The following is a 16,270-nucleotide window of genomic DNA, read 5'->3' as shown; positions in this document are numbered from 1 at the left end:
AATTAGGTGTGTTTATGTAGACATTTGCATGAAGCGGATAGACTTCGGTGCCTTGTTTAAAAAAGGTAAAGATATGTATGCTATAATTTAATAACTACCGACAAAGTTAGCGACGCTGCGTGTTAGCAATGCAAACACAAAAAACTCAATCAACAAAGAACGAATAGAGGTATTGAAAGTGTTTGAAATTGAATAGCTGGCGTGGTATTCTAATGCGCATGATTCACAAGTGTTGTTTCCGTTATCTGCAAGCATTAGGGATTTGATGAAGTTTTGCTAATTGCAAAACTCGCTTACCTTGCAGATTTATTTCGTTACTATGATGCGGTTAACCTGCGGAATGACCTAATTTTGCAAATAATTTGCGTCATAGCAACACAGTGACTCACAAAAGTAGTAAATGGCTTCAATATATTTATTTGTCGTTTGTATTATTGATGGTTAGTTAGTAAAAATCTTAAATACTGCATTCAGGATGGTTGTGGTACTGTTGAATGAAAGAAATCAAAGGGATGACAACATAGCCACTTACTATCGCAAGTTTTCTGGTTTTTATAATAGCAAATCAGTAATCGTAATTTATTGAAACATGTTTTATTCAATTTACAGCTTAATAAGTTGAATCTATGAGAGGACTTGAAAAATTTTTTTTTAAAGTTCATCATGGAGTTCAAACTGGTGAACAAAAGTTATTTGGTCGAGTTTAATTTTAGCACTACAATCTGTTACATCTAAGAGTCTGTTCACTCTTATAAAAAGTCTGTAATTGGCGGTTGATTATAAGATTCAAGATCATACTACATATAGTCTCAATTGACTGCTTAAATATTGTCAGCATTGTGTTGGTGCTTTGCGGGTTGCTCCAAGCCAAAGCTCTCAAATCCTGATCAGTCATTTACTAGCAAAACTCAGTCTCAATTCAGACAAGATTAGCATTCCAATAAACTAAGGTTAGCTTTTAGCAAAATATTAACATTTTTATTCTTGTTTTTTAAACCATTCATGCATTCTTCAAACTTTGGTCACAAAGAAGAAACCGCTTTTTTAGTTTTCACGAAGATTTTTGGTAAAAAAACAAACACTCAGCAACCAATAAAAAAAAACAGTCTTGAACCTCTATGGTAAGCGTGTATAAAATATTTTATCCGTGTTATCACTTTTGTCGGAGAATATGTTTTACGATGTCACGATTTCAAAATCTACCATCCTTTTTTTGATGAAATCTGTGTCAATTCGTCCATGTTTCGGTAAGATCTGAACCGTCAGTAAGAGTTAAATATGAAGGATGACACCATATGGGATTCAAATCTGTGTCTGTCAAAATAAAGCATTACAATCACTCGGAAGTCTCGTAACTTTTCAGCTGAATGTTTGAATGACTTTGTACATGAAAAATACCCCTGAAAATCTATTACAACGTGCTAAACTGCTAAGGCTAGTATTGCACTCAAACCAATTTAATGGTATACCTAGCACTCTAGGTGTTTGAAAGTTGCATAGGACTTTTTGAATAGAAGGATTCTTTTAAACTTATTTATCTAAAGTCAATTGTAGTTTTATAGGATCTTCTAAGTTGAGGAGACGTTCAATATCTCAGTGTCTCAAAAACAAAAAGCTACAAATATATCAAATGAGTGTGTTTTATTTATGTTTAAACATTCCATAAAATCTATATAAAAACAATTTGTCGTGCAATATTATATAACACTGCAAAAATTTTTAATAAAAATATCAAATATATATCTCTGCCATTGTTCTTAGTAAGACAAAAATCGCTGTTATAACATACTGTGTGCAATGTAACATTTTAGCAATGTGAAATATATTTGGTTCAAAGTGATTGGCCGAAATGTCAAAAGAATTGTTCTAACTTCCAGTAATCCAACAAACAAATTCATTGTTTTATGAAACAAATGTTATGTAACACTGCACAAAAATGTTATAAACAATAGTTGTACAAATAAGGTTAACCACTAAATTATTTCCTTTTTCAATTTCATGTGAAACAAATACAGTATTCAATAATGAAGTGCACATATTTTAATATGATACTCAATATCAGACTTGAAACTATATCAAGTGGTTTGGGCTCTGTCAAAATTGGTTCATCAAAAAATGTCTACTGGCTATGATATACATGTATAAGTTGTAGTCAATACCAACAAATAATCTTTATCTGGAGCTAACTAATGATAGCAGTTCAGAGCTTTCAAAGATGAACTTGGAAATATATATGTTGTAGATTTTTTGAAAATATTTGGTATTTTTATATTATTTGACATCGTTTGCATTGCTTGAGTTGATCGAACTGTCAAGATATTTCAAGAATAAATTTTGAAAAACTTGATCGCGATTAAAATGCTCAAAGAAAACTATGTGCAAATTGATGTATGTTGCTATTTTTCGTTGCTATAGTAGATATCAGCCATTTCGTTCAAATTGCAGCATTACACATCTCTATTTCATCAGTCTTTTTGAAAATATAAACAAAATTTTGCAATTTTGCTTGATCTGAGCTTTTTTACTGTTATCAAGTTTTTTCTATTTTATTCTGAAAACGACAGGATAATTTATTACCTCAAACAATATAAAAAATAGCAAATGATAGTAGAATTACAATCCTTTCTGATGAAATCTGAGAAAGTTTTGTGCAAAGTCATTTTGAACAAAAGTAGCTGATCGACTTCATCAATCACCTACGAATCATCCTCAGATTCCTCTTCATCCGTGCACATGTTGCAGAATTCTGTGATGCATTTTAAACCTCTCCATATGTCCCGGCTGTTGAATCCCGATGATTCGGAGTCAGAAGTATTTGGTTCTGACGTGTTTGGTCTCCTGGTGGTTTGTGTTCCTTCATTTACTATGTCGTTGATGTTTTCCCTGCTAGAAATAGTGCCAGAGCATTCTTCCAGATCTATATTGTCGGGATCTACCTGGGGTGAAGTAGTCTCATTATCCGGACTGTTTGCGGGATTTTTCCTAAAAAGTATTTATTATAAATCTATAAGATATTTTGAATTATAGGTAGTTTTACCATCTTAACTTCATAAAAATTTATAGAAAGTAGCTAAAATACCTAAATTTTCAGTTTAAATGCGGTTCAAACTTTTAGGCTGCATGCACAGCAATCAATAATCAGGCGTATCAAGTGAAAATATTGAGTTCAAAATGTATACTCGATGTGCATCTATTTTAAACAAAAAACATATTTTGAAAGTTTAGCTGAGCAGCAGGTTAAACTCATTTAAAATGCAATTGATCTATTGAGGGACAGCAACCACTTAGCGAAGACCAAGTACATGAGCAAATAAGCAACTGAGAAAATTACTATATCTGCGCAGCTGTCAGTCATTCATTTGTTGTAAACGCTAAGATGGCTGAACCATGTGCACATAACAGGTCATAAGCCATAACCAAGACCACTGGTATATTCAAAACTCTATGAAATAAGAAAGGAATCAGGGCAAACTTACACTGGGATGAAAAAAGTGGCTAAGGTAACATGACAAAGAGAAAATCTGACTCAAACAGATGGTGAGAGAAAGTAAAAAACATAGCCACATTAAATTTAGTGATGAAGCCTAAATCCTGGCATTCCTTGTTGAACTACAAAAAGGGAAAAAGAGAAGGAGGGAAAGAGAGGGAAAGAGAGGATAAGGAAACATGAACAAATTAAGAGAATGTCTGGGGGATGGAAAGGGAGAGTGAAGGAAAGATATTAGTTGGTAATGTGCAGTGATCATTTTGACCTTCACGCAATGCTAGTAACTAATGATTAATAAAGGCAAAACTATATTCCTTGTTTCCAATTTAGCTGTCCGCTCAATGAATCATAATTATGTTGAAGAGTTTTTAATGCAGCACCTATGTTAAGCACAATTTAAATAGGGTGAAATGTAAAAGTTAAATATAAACTTGGCCAACAGGAATACTAAATATTCAAGTTAAAATGCTTCAGCTTTTACTACCAGTAAAAAATATTTGAGGAAACGCTAACACAATTTTCCAGCTCATTCAAGAGGTGCAAATATTTTCTATCAAGTATTTCAGTCCTTTACTAGCATTGACTTCTCTGATATTTTCAAAATTTGAGTTGGGTCATCTGCTTTTCAGCATTGGTCCCATCAGATTATATTTGATGTTATAATCATATCATTACAGCATCAAATACATTTCGAATCTGTATATTGCAAGTATTTATATAAGGCCTACTAAATATTCATGACAATCTAGCAACTTTCCATGCACCCAATTTTAGGCGCGCAAATTACTACAAAATTGGTCAAATTGTGTTGCATCGCAAAATTAATTGCTTGAGAATGCATTCAGAAAATCACCAAGCCATTTTTTTAATTTTTGTTATGGGCAGTTGCCTATGTCTTCCTACTAAGAATATTTTTTGCCAAATGCTGCGTATTGAAAACTTACTCCGCATTGACATACTTTGTATAGATAATGCTTATTTTAAAGTTAAATGACCTGTGGTGGTTTTAAGCTGAATTAAGGCACTAGATGCTTGCTAACATTGTATTTCTTTTAAAACGTGAAGTGGCATCATAATCTCTGATGGCACTTTTACAGGAAACCGTGGTGCCTATAGAAAAATAATGTATATTACATAAAATAGCAAAATATGTTTTGGTATTAGTTTATAGTACAATATACTAAAAAACTAACGCAAAACTCAACAGAATGTGTGACTTGATGTGAATATAAATTAATGGCTGATAAATGTGGCTATTCATTGCATTTGTTCAGCAACATATCGCTCATGTTTCATCATCGTGATCACAGGTTTATTAATTAATGCGAAGAACTATTTTAAGCTTTAAAAATAATTTAAATGAGCATTAGCTTAGTTATTAATGCTTTTGAAAACATCAAATTTGTTTAGTAGTGATTTTCTTATATGCTTTGATGTTTTGTTAACTCTTTCGCTGCCAACCATGTACAAACTTTGCTATCGGCCTATTGTCAGGTATTTTACCAAAAATTGCCGATATTGCCTCATGATATGTATAAAATATTTTTTCAATTTCAAACTCTATTTAGAACATTTTTGTAACATATTTTATTTTGCCAACGTTTTAACTAACACTGCTATGCAAAAAAATTCAATGTATCTACACTTTGCGCGATGATAAAGCTATGTGAAGCGATAGCTACAAAGCTAAGACGATCCTCCACAATGTTCCTTACTCTTACAAAACTATTACTTTCACTACTATCAGAGTAACTGCAGCTACTTAAATTATTTGTATAATCATGAAAATCTAAATCTGAATTGGCTATAACGTCATCAACATAAGTAGTTACCTGTTTTCTGATTCACACGCGGTAGTTAAGGAACTCGCACAAAAATTGTTCGCTTTAGGTTCGTTGTTCTCAAACAAAAGTGTAAAATTGCTTCATTATTTTAGGCTAATTTTATAAAGATATCTTCAGACAACGTTCTCAATATCTTGAAATTCCTAAAGACTGTGGGTTATGTTGTCAACGGATAATAAAATGAAGTTACTACGTAATTGCTGGGAAAGTCGCAATTATGTGTCTGTGGCAGTCGAACTCAGAAAACGCATAAATGCGTCTCGCTGGCAGAAAAAGGGTTAAAATTGGATATGACTAGTTTTTTAATTAATGATTAAAATTGAAAGGTCGTATTTTGCATTAAATGGTCGCAAATTAATAATATTTGTCTTTAGTCACACGTTGATCCATTTTCAAGCAAAAAGTTTTTTTCTGTCTGTCCAAAAAGTGATAAACTCTATGTTAATATAGTAACAAAATTTCCTTCCTCTCAACAACACTTCAAAAACTAAATAATTTGATTTTAAGCTTGATTTTTCATTAAAGAATTATATGCTACTGCGAAAACCTACAAAAACTGAAATATCAAATTCGAATTCCAAGTTTCCGGAAACCAGTCAGCCATACCTGAAACAAAGCACTTTCTTTTTGTAGCAGCAGTAAATGGAAATGCCAATGATGAAAAGAGCTAAAACTACCCCTCCTGCAATTGTTCCTGCAAATAAAATATTTATTGTAGAGACAACAAAAAAGAGTAAGGAAGCTCTGACTATCTAAAGAGAATGTGTTTGAAGCAATTGATTGTGCAATCACAGTGTTACAACAATCAGCTTGGCAGTGGATTGACTTTCATTGCAATCTACAAAATCGACATACGTAAGAAAGTTTTTTGTAGCCTACATGTTATTGTATTGATTGAATAGTATGGTGCAACTAAAAACTCCATTTTGAGTGCCAGTTGGCTCCGTTGAAGCAAAAAAATTCCTCAAAGCATTTAGATTAAAGTTTTCGTGGTCCATTGTTGATTTTATTTAACTTTTAGTTGGTAGTCTAGCTATAGCATGTAGTAACAACTTGGCAATAATAGAACACACTTTGACCAAAGCATCTGGATTCTACAAGTTTTGCTGAACCGATTGACAAAGCTCTGAGTGTGCAATCATTGTTAGACGAAGAAGAAGCTAGCAAGAAGCCTATAAAAGTGTAGCGCACATAAAAGAAGAATGCAAGCTTTTAGTTGCAAAGAAAACAGTTTGAATCAATTGGTATAATTTTTATAATGCCTGCTAAACACGCTTGCAATGTGTTTATGACATTTTGTAGCTATTACAAACATATTTTCATGCTAAGAAGTTTGCAGACCTAATTGAAATAGATTTGAGTTATACGCTTAACTAATGAAGCCTAGATAAAGTCATCAATATTTCTGATGAAAAGCTATTCTCAGTTTTAAAAACTTTGCTACTGTGTCAATGTGTTTCATTCTTAATTACTCAGTTTGCAATCAGGATGAACAAAAAAGTTTTATAAATATGATCATTTTTTCAAAGCTACTTTGGCTTTAAGCTGGTAGTTGCTGGGCGCTGTGAAATCAAATTAACCAGGAAAATCAATATTACTTCTGAAACCTTTTCAAAACAGTACAATAGTATAGCGATTTTAAATGATCAGTTAGTGAGCCAAAATTTTTTTTAATCAAACATCTAAAAATTTGGAGCTGTTAATATTGTTTTTGGTTTTCAAAACTACATAAACTCTGATGCAGCTGAAATATGAATCTGTTTCAACTAATTGTTTGACCAATTTATCAACATTTACTGGACATCTCTGTGTAGTTGGATAATAAAATCAAGCCAAGAGTCATCAGAATTTTGTGTTGTGAATTATTATTTTCATACTAGCAACTGTGTAACAGAGTTTTGCGAGAATGTAAGAAACAATCAGTGGATAGTAATGTGAACACTGAACACTGAACACTGAATGTGGATTTTCTCCACATTCAGTGTTCAGCCAACCTATTAAAACCAATTACAGCTTTACCTCCTAGCTCAGCGCTAGAAAAGTTGTAAGAAATCTTGACCCTCGTTTTCTTTTTGGCACCTGAAACATAAAAAAGACTAATGAAAAATGATATTTGGTGATAACTCGTCTATTTGCCGTGATAGACAAAAATATTAAATGCTATGGTGCATCAATTATTATTTTAAAGATGACTTGGGTTTTACTGAGTGTTTTGCTATAGGTTTGTATTAAAGTCAATATCTCAAGAAAATATATTAGATACAAAAAGGGTCTGATATTGTAAAACTATAAACACCGATAAAGTTTTTTGTTTAAAGCTTAAAACATTTGCTTCTTTGTATAGGTAGCTTTTAACTTCATGTTCACACTAGAATGCTACATATGTTATAGATTTTCAATGATACCGATTTTAGTTACACAAATAAGTAGTGGCCTTATATATATACCAGCCATAATATAAAATGTAAAGTGAATTTAGTTGCTTGAGTTACATTAGGCTGTCATTCCACAAACACCGAAGTAGATTATAGTGAATGAGTTTATGTTCACTTTAAGAGTTTTACAAGCGCTTGCTCTGGTTAATTGAAACTGTTTGAGACTTCATTACTTTTTGTGAATTCAAAATATGTTGTGCCAGTGAAGGCCAACTATTTGCAAGGTTTTGAGGAGATCTCATAAAATTCATAACTTTTCTTTAAAAGGAAGGACAGTGAATTTGTAGCTTGACCAAACTAATTAATGCTATGAATTTGAAAAATATTGCAAGCATGTTATATTTAGATGAGAAAGAAACTCCATTATTTTTAAAAAACCTAGCTGCATAACAGGTTATTAATTTGATGAGATCTCATCAAAACCTTGCAAATACGTATCTGGATTTCGTTGGCACAACATATTTTGTATCCGCAAAAATTATGAAGTTTCAAACAGTTCTAATTAATCTGTAGAGGCGCTTGTAAGACTTTCAAAGTAAACATAAGGTCAATCACTATTTATTACTGTGATTTCGGTACGATAGCTCAATGTAACTCAAGAAACTAAATTAGCAAATTCACTCTAAATATTATAGTTTGGTTATATAGCTGTATTGTAGATAATTCCACTAAATATTATATAAACAAACAATATATTTGCTTTCTTGTCTAGATAAAACATGATCTCATTTAAAAAAAAATCTATATCATTAAGTCCTATAGACAAGCTACAAATTCATTGTTATTCCTTTTTAAAGAAAAGGTTTTTTACTAATATTTTTGTTATCACTTGTATATTTGTTGGAAGAACCTGGTAGCTGATTTGGTATGTTCTAGTTCTATTTCATGAACTGTGTAAATTTTCCTAAGCTGCATAGTAGAACCCTAAGTGGTCTACGCAAATTTCTTTTTTTAATTTTATTTGATGAACTTAAAATTCTTTACGGCTATAGAGACTTTTACAAGTTAAAAGTGAGATTCCTATCTCCCTTCAGTAATACTACTGTCAGAAAAAATACAACACTGCGCTGTTTTATTTATTTAGTAACTATGCTGGGCAATAAAATGTATAAACATATTTTATATTTTTTGAAAAAATGGCAGCTAACTAGGCAAAGGCATACAGCCTATTATTAGGCATTTTCTTATCTGTTTGAGTGATTCTCACAGATTCTGCACAAAAATGAAAATGTTTTATTTGTAAGTAATATGTCCAGAGACAAATAAACTTGAATTATAAGAGTTCCAAATATGAGCAACATGAATAATAGCAAAGTTATGACACTTCATTTTTAAGGAAAATTATTTAAGAGCGAAACCAATCAATGATTGTTAGAGATGCCCCGATTCTAAATTCACCAACCAATTCAAATATCGATCCGATATACTGATTCTTATTGAAAAAGAATCCGATTCAGCTACCGATTCAGATCTTTTGTGTTGCATAGATATTTTTCATTTTATTATGCAAACATAAACAATGCAAAGAAAATATAAATAATAATGTATTTATTTGTATTTAGGGAAAATGTACATGTATACATATTCACATACTGACATACCATGCATGTAGTAACAAAGCAGTCCATGTTTCTTGTAATTTGTAAAAAAAGGTAATTACTGTTAGTGGTACAGTTCTCTTTTTGATAACGAAGTCTCCCTTCTATTGCTGGAAATTAGTTTGGTGCAAATCAATTTTTCTTTTAATTACCGTTAGTGATTCAATTCTCTCAGTGAAAAATATTTTTCCTATATCACTATCAATGTAGCCAGTCGTACTGAAGGGCGGATTTACTTGCCACAGATGATGGAGGACAGGTTAAATACCGCTAAGCCTCTGGGGTTACCGTTTTTTGGACGAAACCAACGATACATTCTATCGTCAGGATCAAGAAATTGATAGACAACTTTATGCATCAACTGTTTAATTTACTTTCATAATGCTAGTAAATAGAAATATTACACTGCGTTCTAGTCTTCCATCTTTGTTATCTTGTTCATGATTGGCTGCAATATATCCTATCAATGTAATTGGAAAATACAACACTTTGTGATTATGTCCTGACTAAAGCAAGAGGTTTCTCCGCTGTGGTGATCAGGCTATAATAGATAAACATGTAAAATAAATTGTGTGGCAGGCCAGAAACTCATTAGGTAAAAGTAAGGAGCTTACGGTTTTCTGCAAAATAGTTGTTCTTTAAAAAGTATCTGAAGTTTCAGATTTTTCCGGAAAAGATTGGCCGATACCGATTCAGATACTTAACATCAATATCCGCGCCGATACTGATTCCAATACCAAAATCTGGGTAACTCTAATGATTGTTCAACTGCCCAATCATATTTTCACCAGGTCTGGTTAAGTTTGATAAACTTCAATTTGGTTTTTCTCAGATTCATCAGAAAGCTATTAAACATTATCATTGCAAGGAAACATCAAAAGCTAAGCTGAAAATTTTAGTTGTGTTGAATTAAAATTATATGCTTAGTGTTTTTAATATACAGTATTTAACAATGTTATATATTGCACATATATATTATTGCATATATATATATATATATATACAAATATATGCATGTCCATTTGTATATATTTATATGCCTTTTTTCTCGGGGTATATAGCAATGTAAGGGCGGAAGTTCTTCACATCGTCACTGGTGCGCTATATATTAATCAAGGAAATAGAATTGTTTCATGTTCATTGAACCTGCGTGGCCTAATAATTCAGTCTGGCATACGTGAAAGAAGCCAGTCTAGTGAAGCCCCAGAGTGACAGCGTGAGAACTTTTTACACAAACAAAGCAGCCTTCACTCAGTTGTATCAATCAATAGAAAAGTCAAACAATGCTCGCAAAAAGTAAACATGGCTGTTTATTATCCTAATCATTGTGATTTTCTGTTTCCTTGTTTAATAGTTATTTTTATGAAAGCATTTATTAAATTTGCACTCAAACTTGACAAAGCCTTGAACTTTTTTGAGGCACGTGCTAAGTTTTATGGGTGGTCATTTTTTTGTTTAGCATAACATGGGTAAAAATGCTCATTGAAGTGGAATTGGTCGAGGCTGTAAACAGGAGCGATGTGAACTAACGTAGCCGTCTTCTGTATTCTAAAGCAACCATTATAAATGTCAATCTATACTTGCTAAAAGGAAGCAATACAGTTGTTTTCTTATTCAATCTATTGTTTTTTGAGTTCTTTTATGAAGTTTATTCATAGCAATGTTGTTTGAATCTGATCTTTATTTAGCTAACCAAAGAATCAATCGAGGAAGGTCACACATATTTTGCACTTGGACATCCTTATAAGCTGCTAGACAGAAATATGTAACCAATCATATGATACTTTGTGATAGTTCAAGCATTTGATAAATTAGAATTTTTATTAAATAAAGCAACTTCAAAACTATATTAAAAACCGTCATGTGATTAATGACAATATTTAACATATTTTACCAAGGGACAAACATCAATTATTCCAATGCGGCTAAAGACTATATTAAACTTGTTTTAAAGAGACATACAAAACAACCATACAGATAACAAAACTTGGTTAAAGGTTGAATTGCAACAAAGTTCACATTACAGCTGTTGGATATCAAAAGATTCACCATGTATTACTCCATTGTGTTGTAGGTGCAAAATATGTGGGAATGTGATTACAAGCTCTTAAAAGCTAAAAAAACGAACAATTAATCGCAGCCACCCGAGACCGCCGTAGTTTGGATTTTCTTTCCAAAACAGCTCAATTGTGACGTAGTTGTGGGAGATGGTTTCTGTTTACACTTTCATGCAACCTTATTCCTCGAAATATTTTCACAAATATACTTCACGCATTCAATCAAACCATGTCAATTGTTCTTACGCATCTGTTTTATCGTCATTGTTATGCTGCCACTTTTAGCACTGATATCTTATATCTTACCGTAAAAATTAATTTAATTTTTAAACCTTCGAAGGAGTACATATCATTAACGGATAATCAAGACGAGCCTGTTGGTCACCTGTGATAATCAAAAAGTGCTGCAAAAATTATTGGCGAAGAATTGTGTCACATGATCAGATTACGATTTGACGATTAGATCAGGCCGGAACCAAACTGTAAAGTAGCGAGCATCTATATTTGATACGGGTCTTCGATAAAACCTGAAGTGTTTGTCATATACTATTGCTACGATAAGTTTTATATTGAGCTGTTTATTGGGCTTTCAATTCACGTAAGAACATCACGTGACAAGACAATAACCAAACTTTTATGACTACGTCAGATAAATAATATGATTCCAATCTACGGAAGCTTTTCATTTTTGAGCTTTTAAGAGCTTGTAATCACTTTTCCACATATTTGGCACCTACAACACAGTAGAGTAAGACATGGTGAATCTTTTGATACCAATTAACTGTAATGTAAATTTTGTTGCAAGTCCACCTTTAAGGAAGATTTTAAACGTATGCTGATGAACTTAACACAACAACCATACTGATGTTTCAAGGTAGTTATTGATAATATCACACAGACAATTAAGGCACATAGAACAACCATACCAATGCCGCAATGTGGTTAATGACAACATCAAACATAATATACTAATGGAGTACGCACAGCGAACATATGGACACCGTAGTGTACATCTAGGTATTAACAATATTAAACATACGAAAATGAGAAAGAATGAATAAGGTTTAGCACATGCAATAGCATATTCAAATTCTGTGACATTTCCTATTTTATTTGTCAGTTAAAAAATACATAATGTATGCTTTCACAAAAGAAAATTAAAATTTTCTTGTTTTCGTAAAATGACATGTGTGGTCGACGCCGGACTATGATGTTGCATTTCTTACTTTATTGTATGTGTTATCCTTTTTATTATATATTGGTCCGACTTTTTATGCTATCACTTATCATCATTTAAATATTTGTCATACCAACGCACTAGCGATCCTATTTATTCACTTTGCTAGCCGGTTTTCTTACCATTAGCCGTTAGCCGAAATGTGTGATATTATTATATATGAAGGAGCGTGCTCACTTAGTTGAGCAGAGCAGATAGCCGTACGCTCTTCGACTAGTAGAACTTCCTTCTATAATAAAAAACTGGAACAAAATCACACACACTTTATTTCTTTATAAAATAGTCTAGATCGTGCCAAGTAAAGACCGACAAATTCCTTTACACGTGTGCCCTTTTGCAATCATTTAAATTAGTTTTAGAAAAAGATTATGATAATAATTTATCAAATTTTGTTGACATTTTCATATCACTATTTTTTTGTAAACAATTACCTCTCTACTAGTTACGATTTTTACGTTTTACTACAATTTTTTACATAATTCATAATTATTTTTAATTATTAAAACGTTATTTGATTTAAATTTCCCGATTTTGTTTGTATCACAATTTTTTACTGAACTATACATAAAACCAACACCGATGTACGCATCACAAACACAAGTAAAAATACAACTAAAAGTTACCTTAAAAAGATCTTGATTTCTCCATGTCTAAATGTTAGTCACCTTATTTCACTTTTGGCCACAACTGTCATAAAAACTTGTAAAATTGTTGAAGTTTAGCAAAAAACAATGCTTTAAAATTCTATGGTTATGGTTGTAAGTTATTTTGTACTTGAATATGTATAGCACAGCACAACAATTTAAACAAGGTGGATTAAGGCTGCAATAAAACACACATACCAGATACAGGTCCCACAAAAAGGATCATTGCAAGGAACACGACAAACTTCTTTGAAAATGCCATTTCAAACAAACCCGTTCTTCCTTTAGTCACTGCGTATAGAAAATGATACCATATCAATTGCTAAATAGCATATAAAACTTTTTGAAGGAAGTCAAAGGTGATTGGTCAGTTTTGAAAGTTTATTGAAGCTATAACATGCTCATTGAAGCTATTGTAGTACTTGTTAACTAAATGACTCAATTTATAAACTTGGGTTTCATACATGTGGTGCTAGAATTACAACAATAAGTAGATGGTGTTTTCTGTAATTGTTGCACGTCGCATTTTTTAACTTTAAAGGCGTTATTGTTAAATTTTTCTCAAAACTAGAAATTGTGAAAACAGATCTTGTACTTAAGCAATTTGAAAAATGAAATATTTGAGAAGTCATATGGCTTTAATTTACATGAAATAATCAAGCAATTAATTTTGGAACCAGATTTTCCATCAGTTAACCTGGTGTGCTAAAAGCAAAAGTGATTTACAACAATTCATGAATTTAGTGATTGTACCTTTTTTTGTATTTATAATTTAAAAAAATGTAATATATACTTTGCTGAATCTAAAAATATTGCAAAACTGGGTAACACATAGTTTGCTTGTCTGCTTGCAGATTGTATAAGAATGACCAAAACAATCAATGCCAACCAAATTTCGCAAATGCGCAAGATAGTTTAATTCAAGCCAATCCATTTAAATAATTTTTTTACTTCAGTCATTCTTTTTTCATTCGAGTATTTAAAAATATGTCATTACGACCTCTTGCACAAAACCGTTACAGTTTCTTAACAAAGCGTCCACGTTTCTCACAAATGAAGATTTTTGTTAAAAGTCTACCCTGTTAGACCCCTAATGAAAAGTAGCGTACATAAACTATAAAGTCAAGTTTTTTTCTGCATTTCACATAAATATAACTAATGTTTTATTAATACCTGAAATTTACTTTAAAAAAAAAATTTCATCTCCGAATCATTGGACATCCAAACAGCCGTATTTGATAAACAAGTACAATTAAAAGTTTAGTGCAATACTGATTCCTTTTGTTTAGTGAATGTGTAGATATGGAAAATGAAATCTATTTAATTTTAAAATCAAATTTTAAGAATAGATTGGTGAAATATAGTAAGATTAAAATTTTAAGCTAAAATAGTTTTGCTGCGGATTTTATTACAGTCAAACTTTCACATTTTATCTGTGCTACATCGTGCTTTTTTGAACACTTCCTAACATCGCTGATTTTTTTCATGTTCTCTTACCAATGAAAAAATGCTCTGGTTGTCTTCTTCATCATTATATGTATAAATATCATGGATCACTTTTAATACTCGTCATCTACATGTATTTGTTGGAAAACAGCATATATTTTTTCTTCAACCAGCAGAAAAACTTCATACAAGTACTAGCAGTGCCAGCCAAGTAACATTGAGAAAACACTAATGCAGGTTGTAAGAATTGATATTATATTTTGACATCAGTCCATTTTGAGTGTTCAGCAGTTTCACTTGTTTGCTTTTGCTTTACCATTACTTCAAAACCCATTGGACCTGTTTTATTACTTTGCCATCGATACCGCAAGATGATATATTTTTGTAAAATACAGCACTTCTAGTTATCCAATAATAGTATTCACATGTATCTTTATGCATGCAATTGTAAACAAAGTTTCAGATATTTTATTGTGATTTGCGTTAAGATGAGAGCTTCAATAATAAGAGTGTCATTCCTACATCATCATAGCATTTTAACTGTCATGAAGTTTTGTCAAATTTGATGTTAAGGTATTTTGGCAGTCAGTTCATCTCAAGGGTTAAAAAGAATAGCAAATGATAGAAAATTACCTAAAAATTCTGACAACATCTACTAAAACTTTGCAAGAGTTGATTTTTATGGCTTGAAAGCCTTAATTCTCTATTCTTGAACTTCTGCTTCAAAAACTTTTGAAAAGCTTTTTTGACTGTGAAAAGTTTTAATTTATAGATTCAGCGTCTATTCTGTTCATAAAGAGTAAAATCAAACCGTTGATCTTATCAAAATCATTTAACAAATGAAACAGTTTACAATAAATATTTTATTGTATCTTTTGATTACTTACACCATAATAATAGAAAAAAAGTTCAGATAAGCTCTTTCCTGTTATAAACTATGCCAGTATGAATTCCAAAGTCTGAATAAGATGTAATTTAGTATTGACGGGCTCGCTTTAACTAGGAAGGGTATAGACATAGTCTAAGTTTGAAGCAAAGAGCTTTGAATAGAAGATGGTGTTGCTGATCAGCGCTTTTGGACAATTATTACTTGAGGCTAAACGAAGACGACTTTGTCAAACAAAAAAGTTGCACAGTTTCTTGCAGGTGACCCTGTTTTTTTTTCAAATTAAAAGTACAGTAGGTTAAGTAAGAAGCCATATAGGTAGTGACTATCCATGAAGTCCTTAGAAGATAGCTAAATAACCCTGCTTTTCCGCTGAAATGCTCCAAACTGGCTCGGTCTATAGGATTTCATAAAAAAGAGTATTTTTTAAAACGTTTTAAGATTCCTTGCTTATTTGAAAAAGGACCACAACAGACATTTTGCTCTGAGGCTGTTTCGCACATTGCATGTGAAAAATATTTCATTAATGATATTGTTTTGTGGTTTAATTTTTGTGCAACCAGTGCCGGTTTTTATTTTTTGTCACAAAATTGGGGTAGTTTGGTTTTGGTAGCTGGACACTACAAAAGATATAAA

The 16,270-nt window shown here is 31.8% G+C and overlaps 1 protein-coding gene across 1 annotated transcript; it reads right to left on the bottom strand.

Moving 5' to 3' along the window:
- Nucleotides 1–2,177: 2,177 nt before the first annotated feature.
- LOC137396958 (uncharacterized) lies at nucleotides 2,178–13,579 on the bottom strand. The gene is made up of 4 exons (XM_068083244.1): nucleotides 13,501–13,579; nucleotides 7,351–7,410; nucleotides 5,938–6,025; nucleotides 2,178–2,982 (listed from the first exon to the last, which is right to left on the bottom strand). The coding sequence occupies exons 1-4, from the start codon at nucleotides 13,562–13,564 to the stop codon at nucleotides 2,697–2,699; spliced, it is 498 nt and encodes a 165-aa protein (XP_067939345.1). The 5' UTR covers nucleotides 13,565–13,579; the 3' UTR covers nucleotides 2,178–2,696.
- Between the last annotated feature and the right edge of the window lie 2,691 nt (nucleotides 13,580–16,270).

The sequence above is a fragment of the Watersipora subatra genome, chromosome 5 (assembly GCF_963576615.1).
Source record: "Watersipora subatra chromosome 5, tzWatSuba1.1, whole genome shotgun sequence".
Classification (NCBI taxonomy): domain Eukaryota; kingdom Metazoa; phylum Bryozoa; class Gymnolaemata; order Cheilostomatida; family Watersiporidae; genus Watersipora; species Watersipora subatra.
Note: the sequence above shows the minus strand (reverse complement) of the source record. Positions and strands in the feature narration are given on the sequence as shown.

Coding starts and splice junctions, on each gene's coding strand:
- LOC137396958 (XM_068083244.1), bottom strand. CDS start 13,564: ATGGCATTTTCAAAGAAGTTTGTCGTGTTCCTTGCAATGATCCTTTTT. Junction 6,026..7,350: donor TTCTAGCGCTGAGCTAGGAG/GTAAAGCTGTAA, acceptor TTTTATTTGCAG/GAACAATTGCAGGAGGGGTA. Junction 2,983..5,937: donor AAGAAAGTGCTTTGTTTCAG/GTATGGCTGACT, acceptor AATACTTTTTAG/GAAAAATCCCGCAAACAGTC.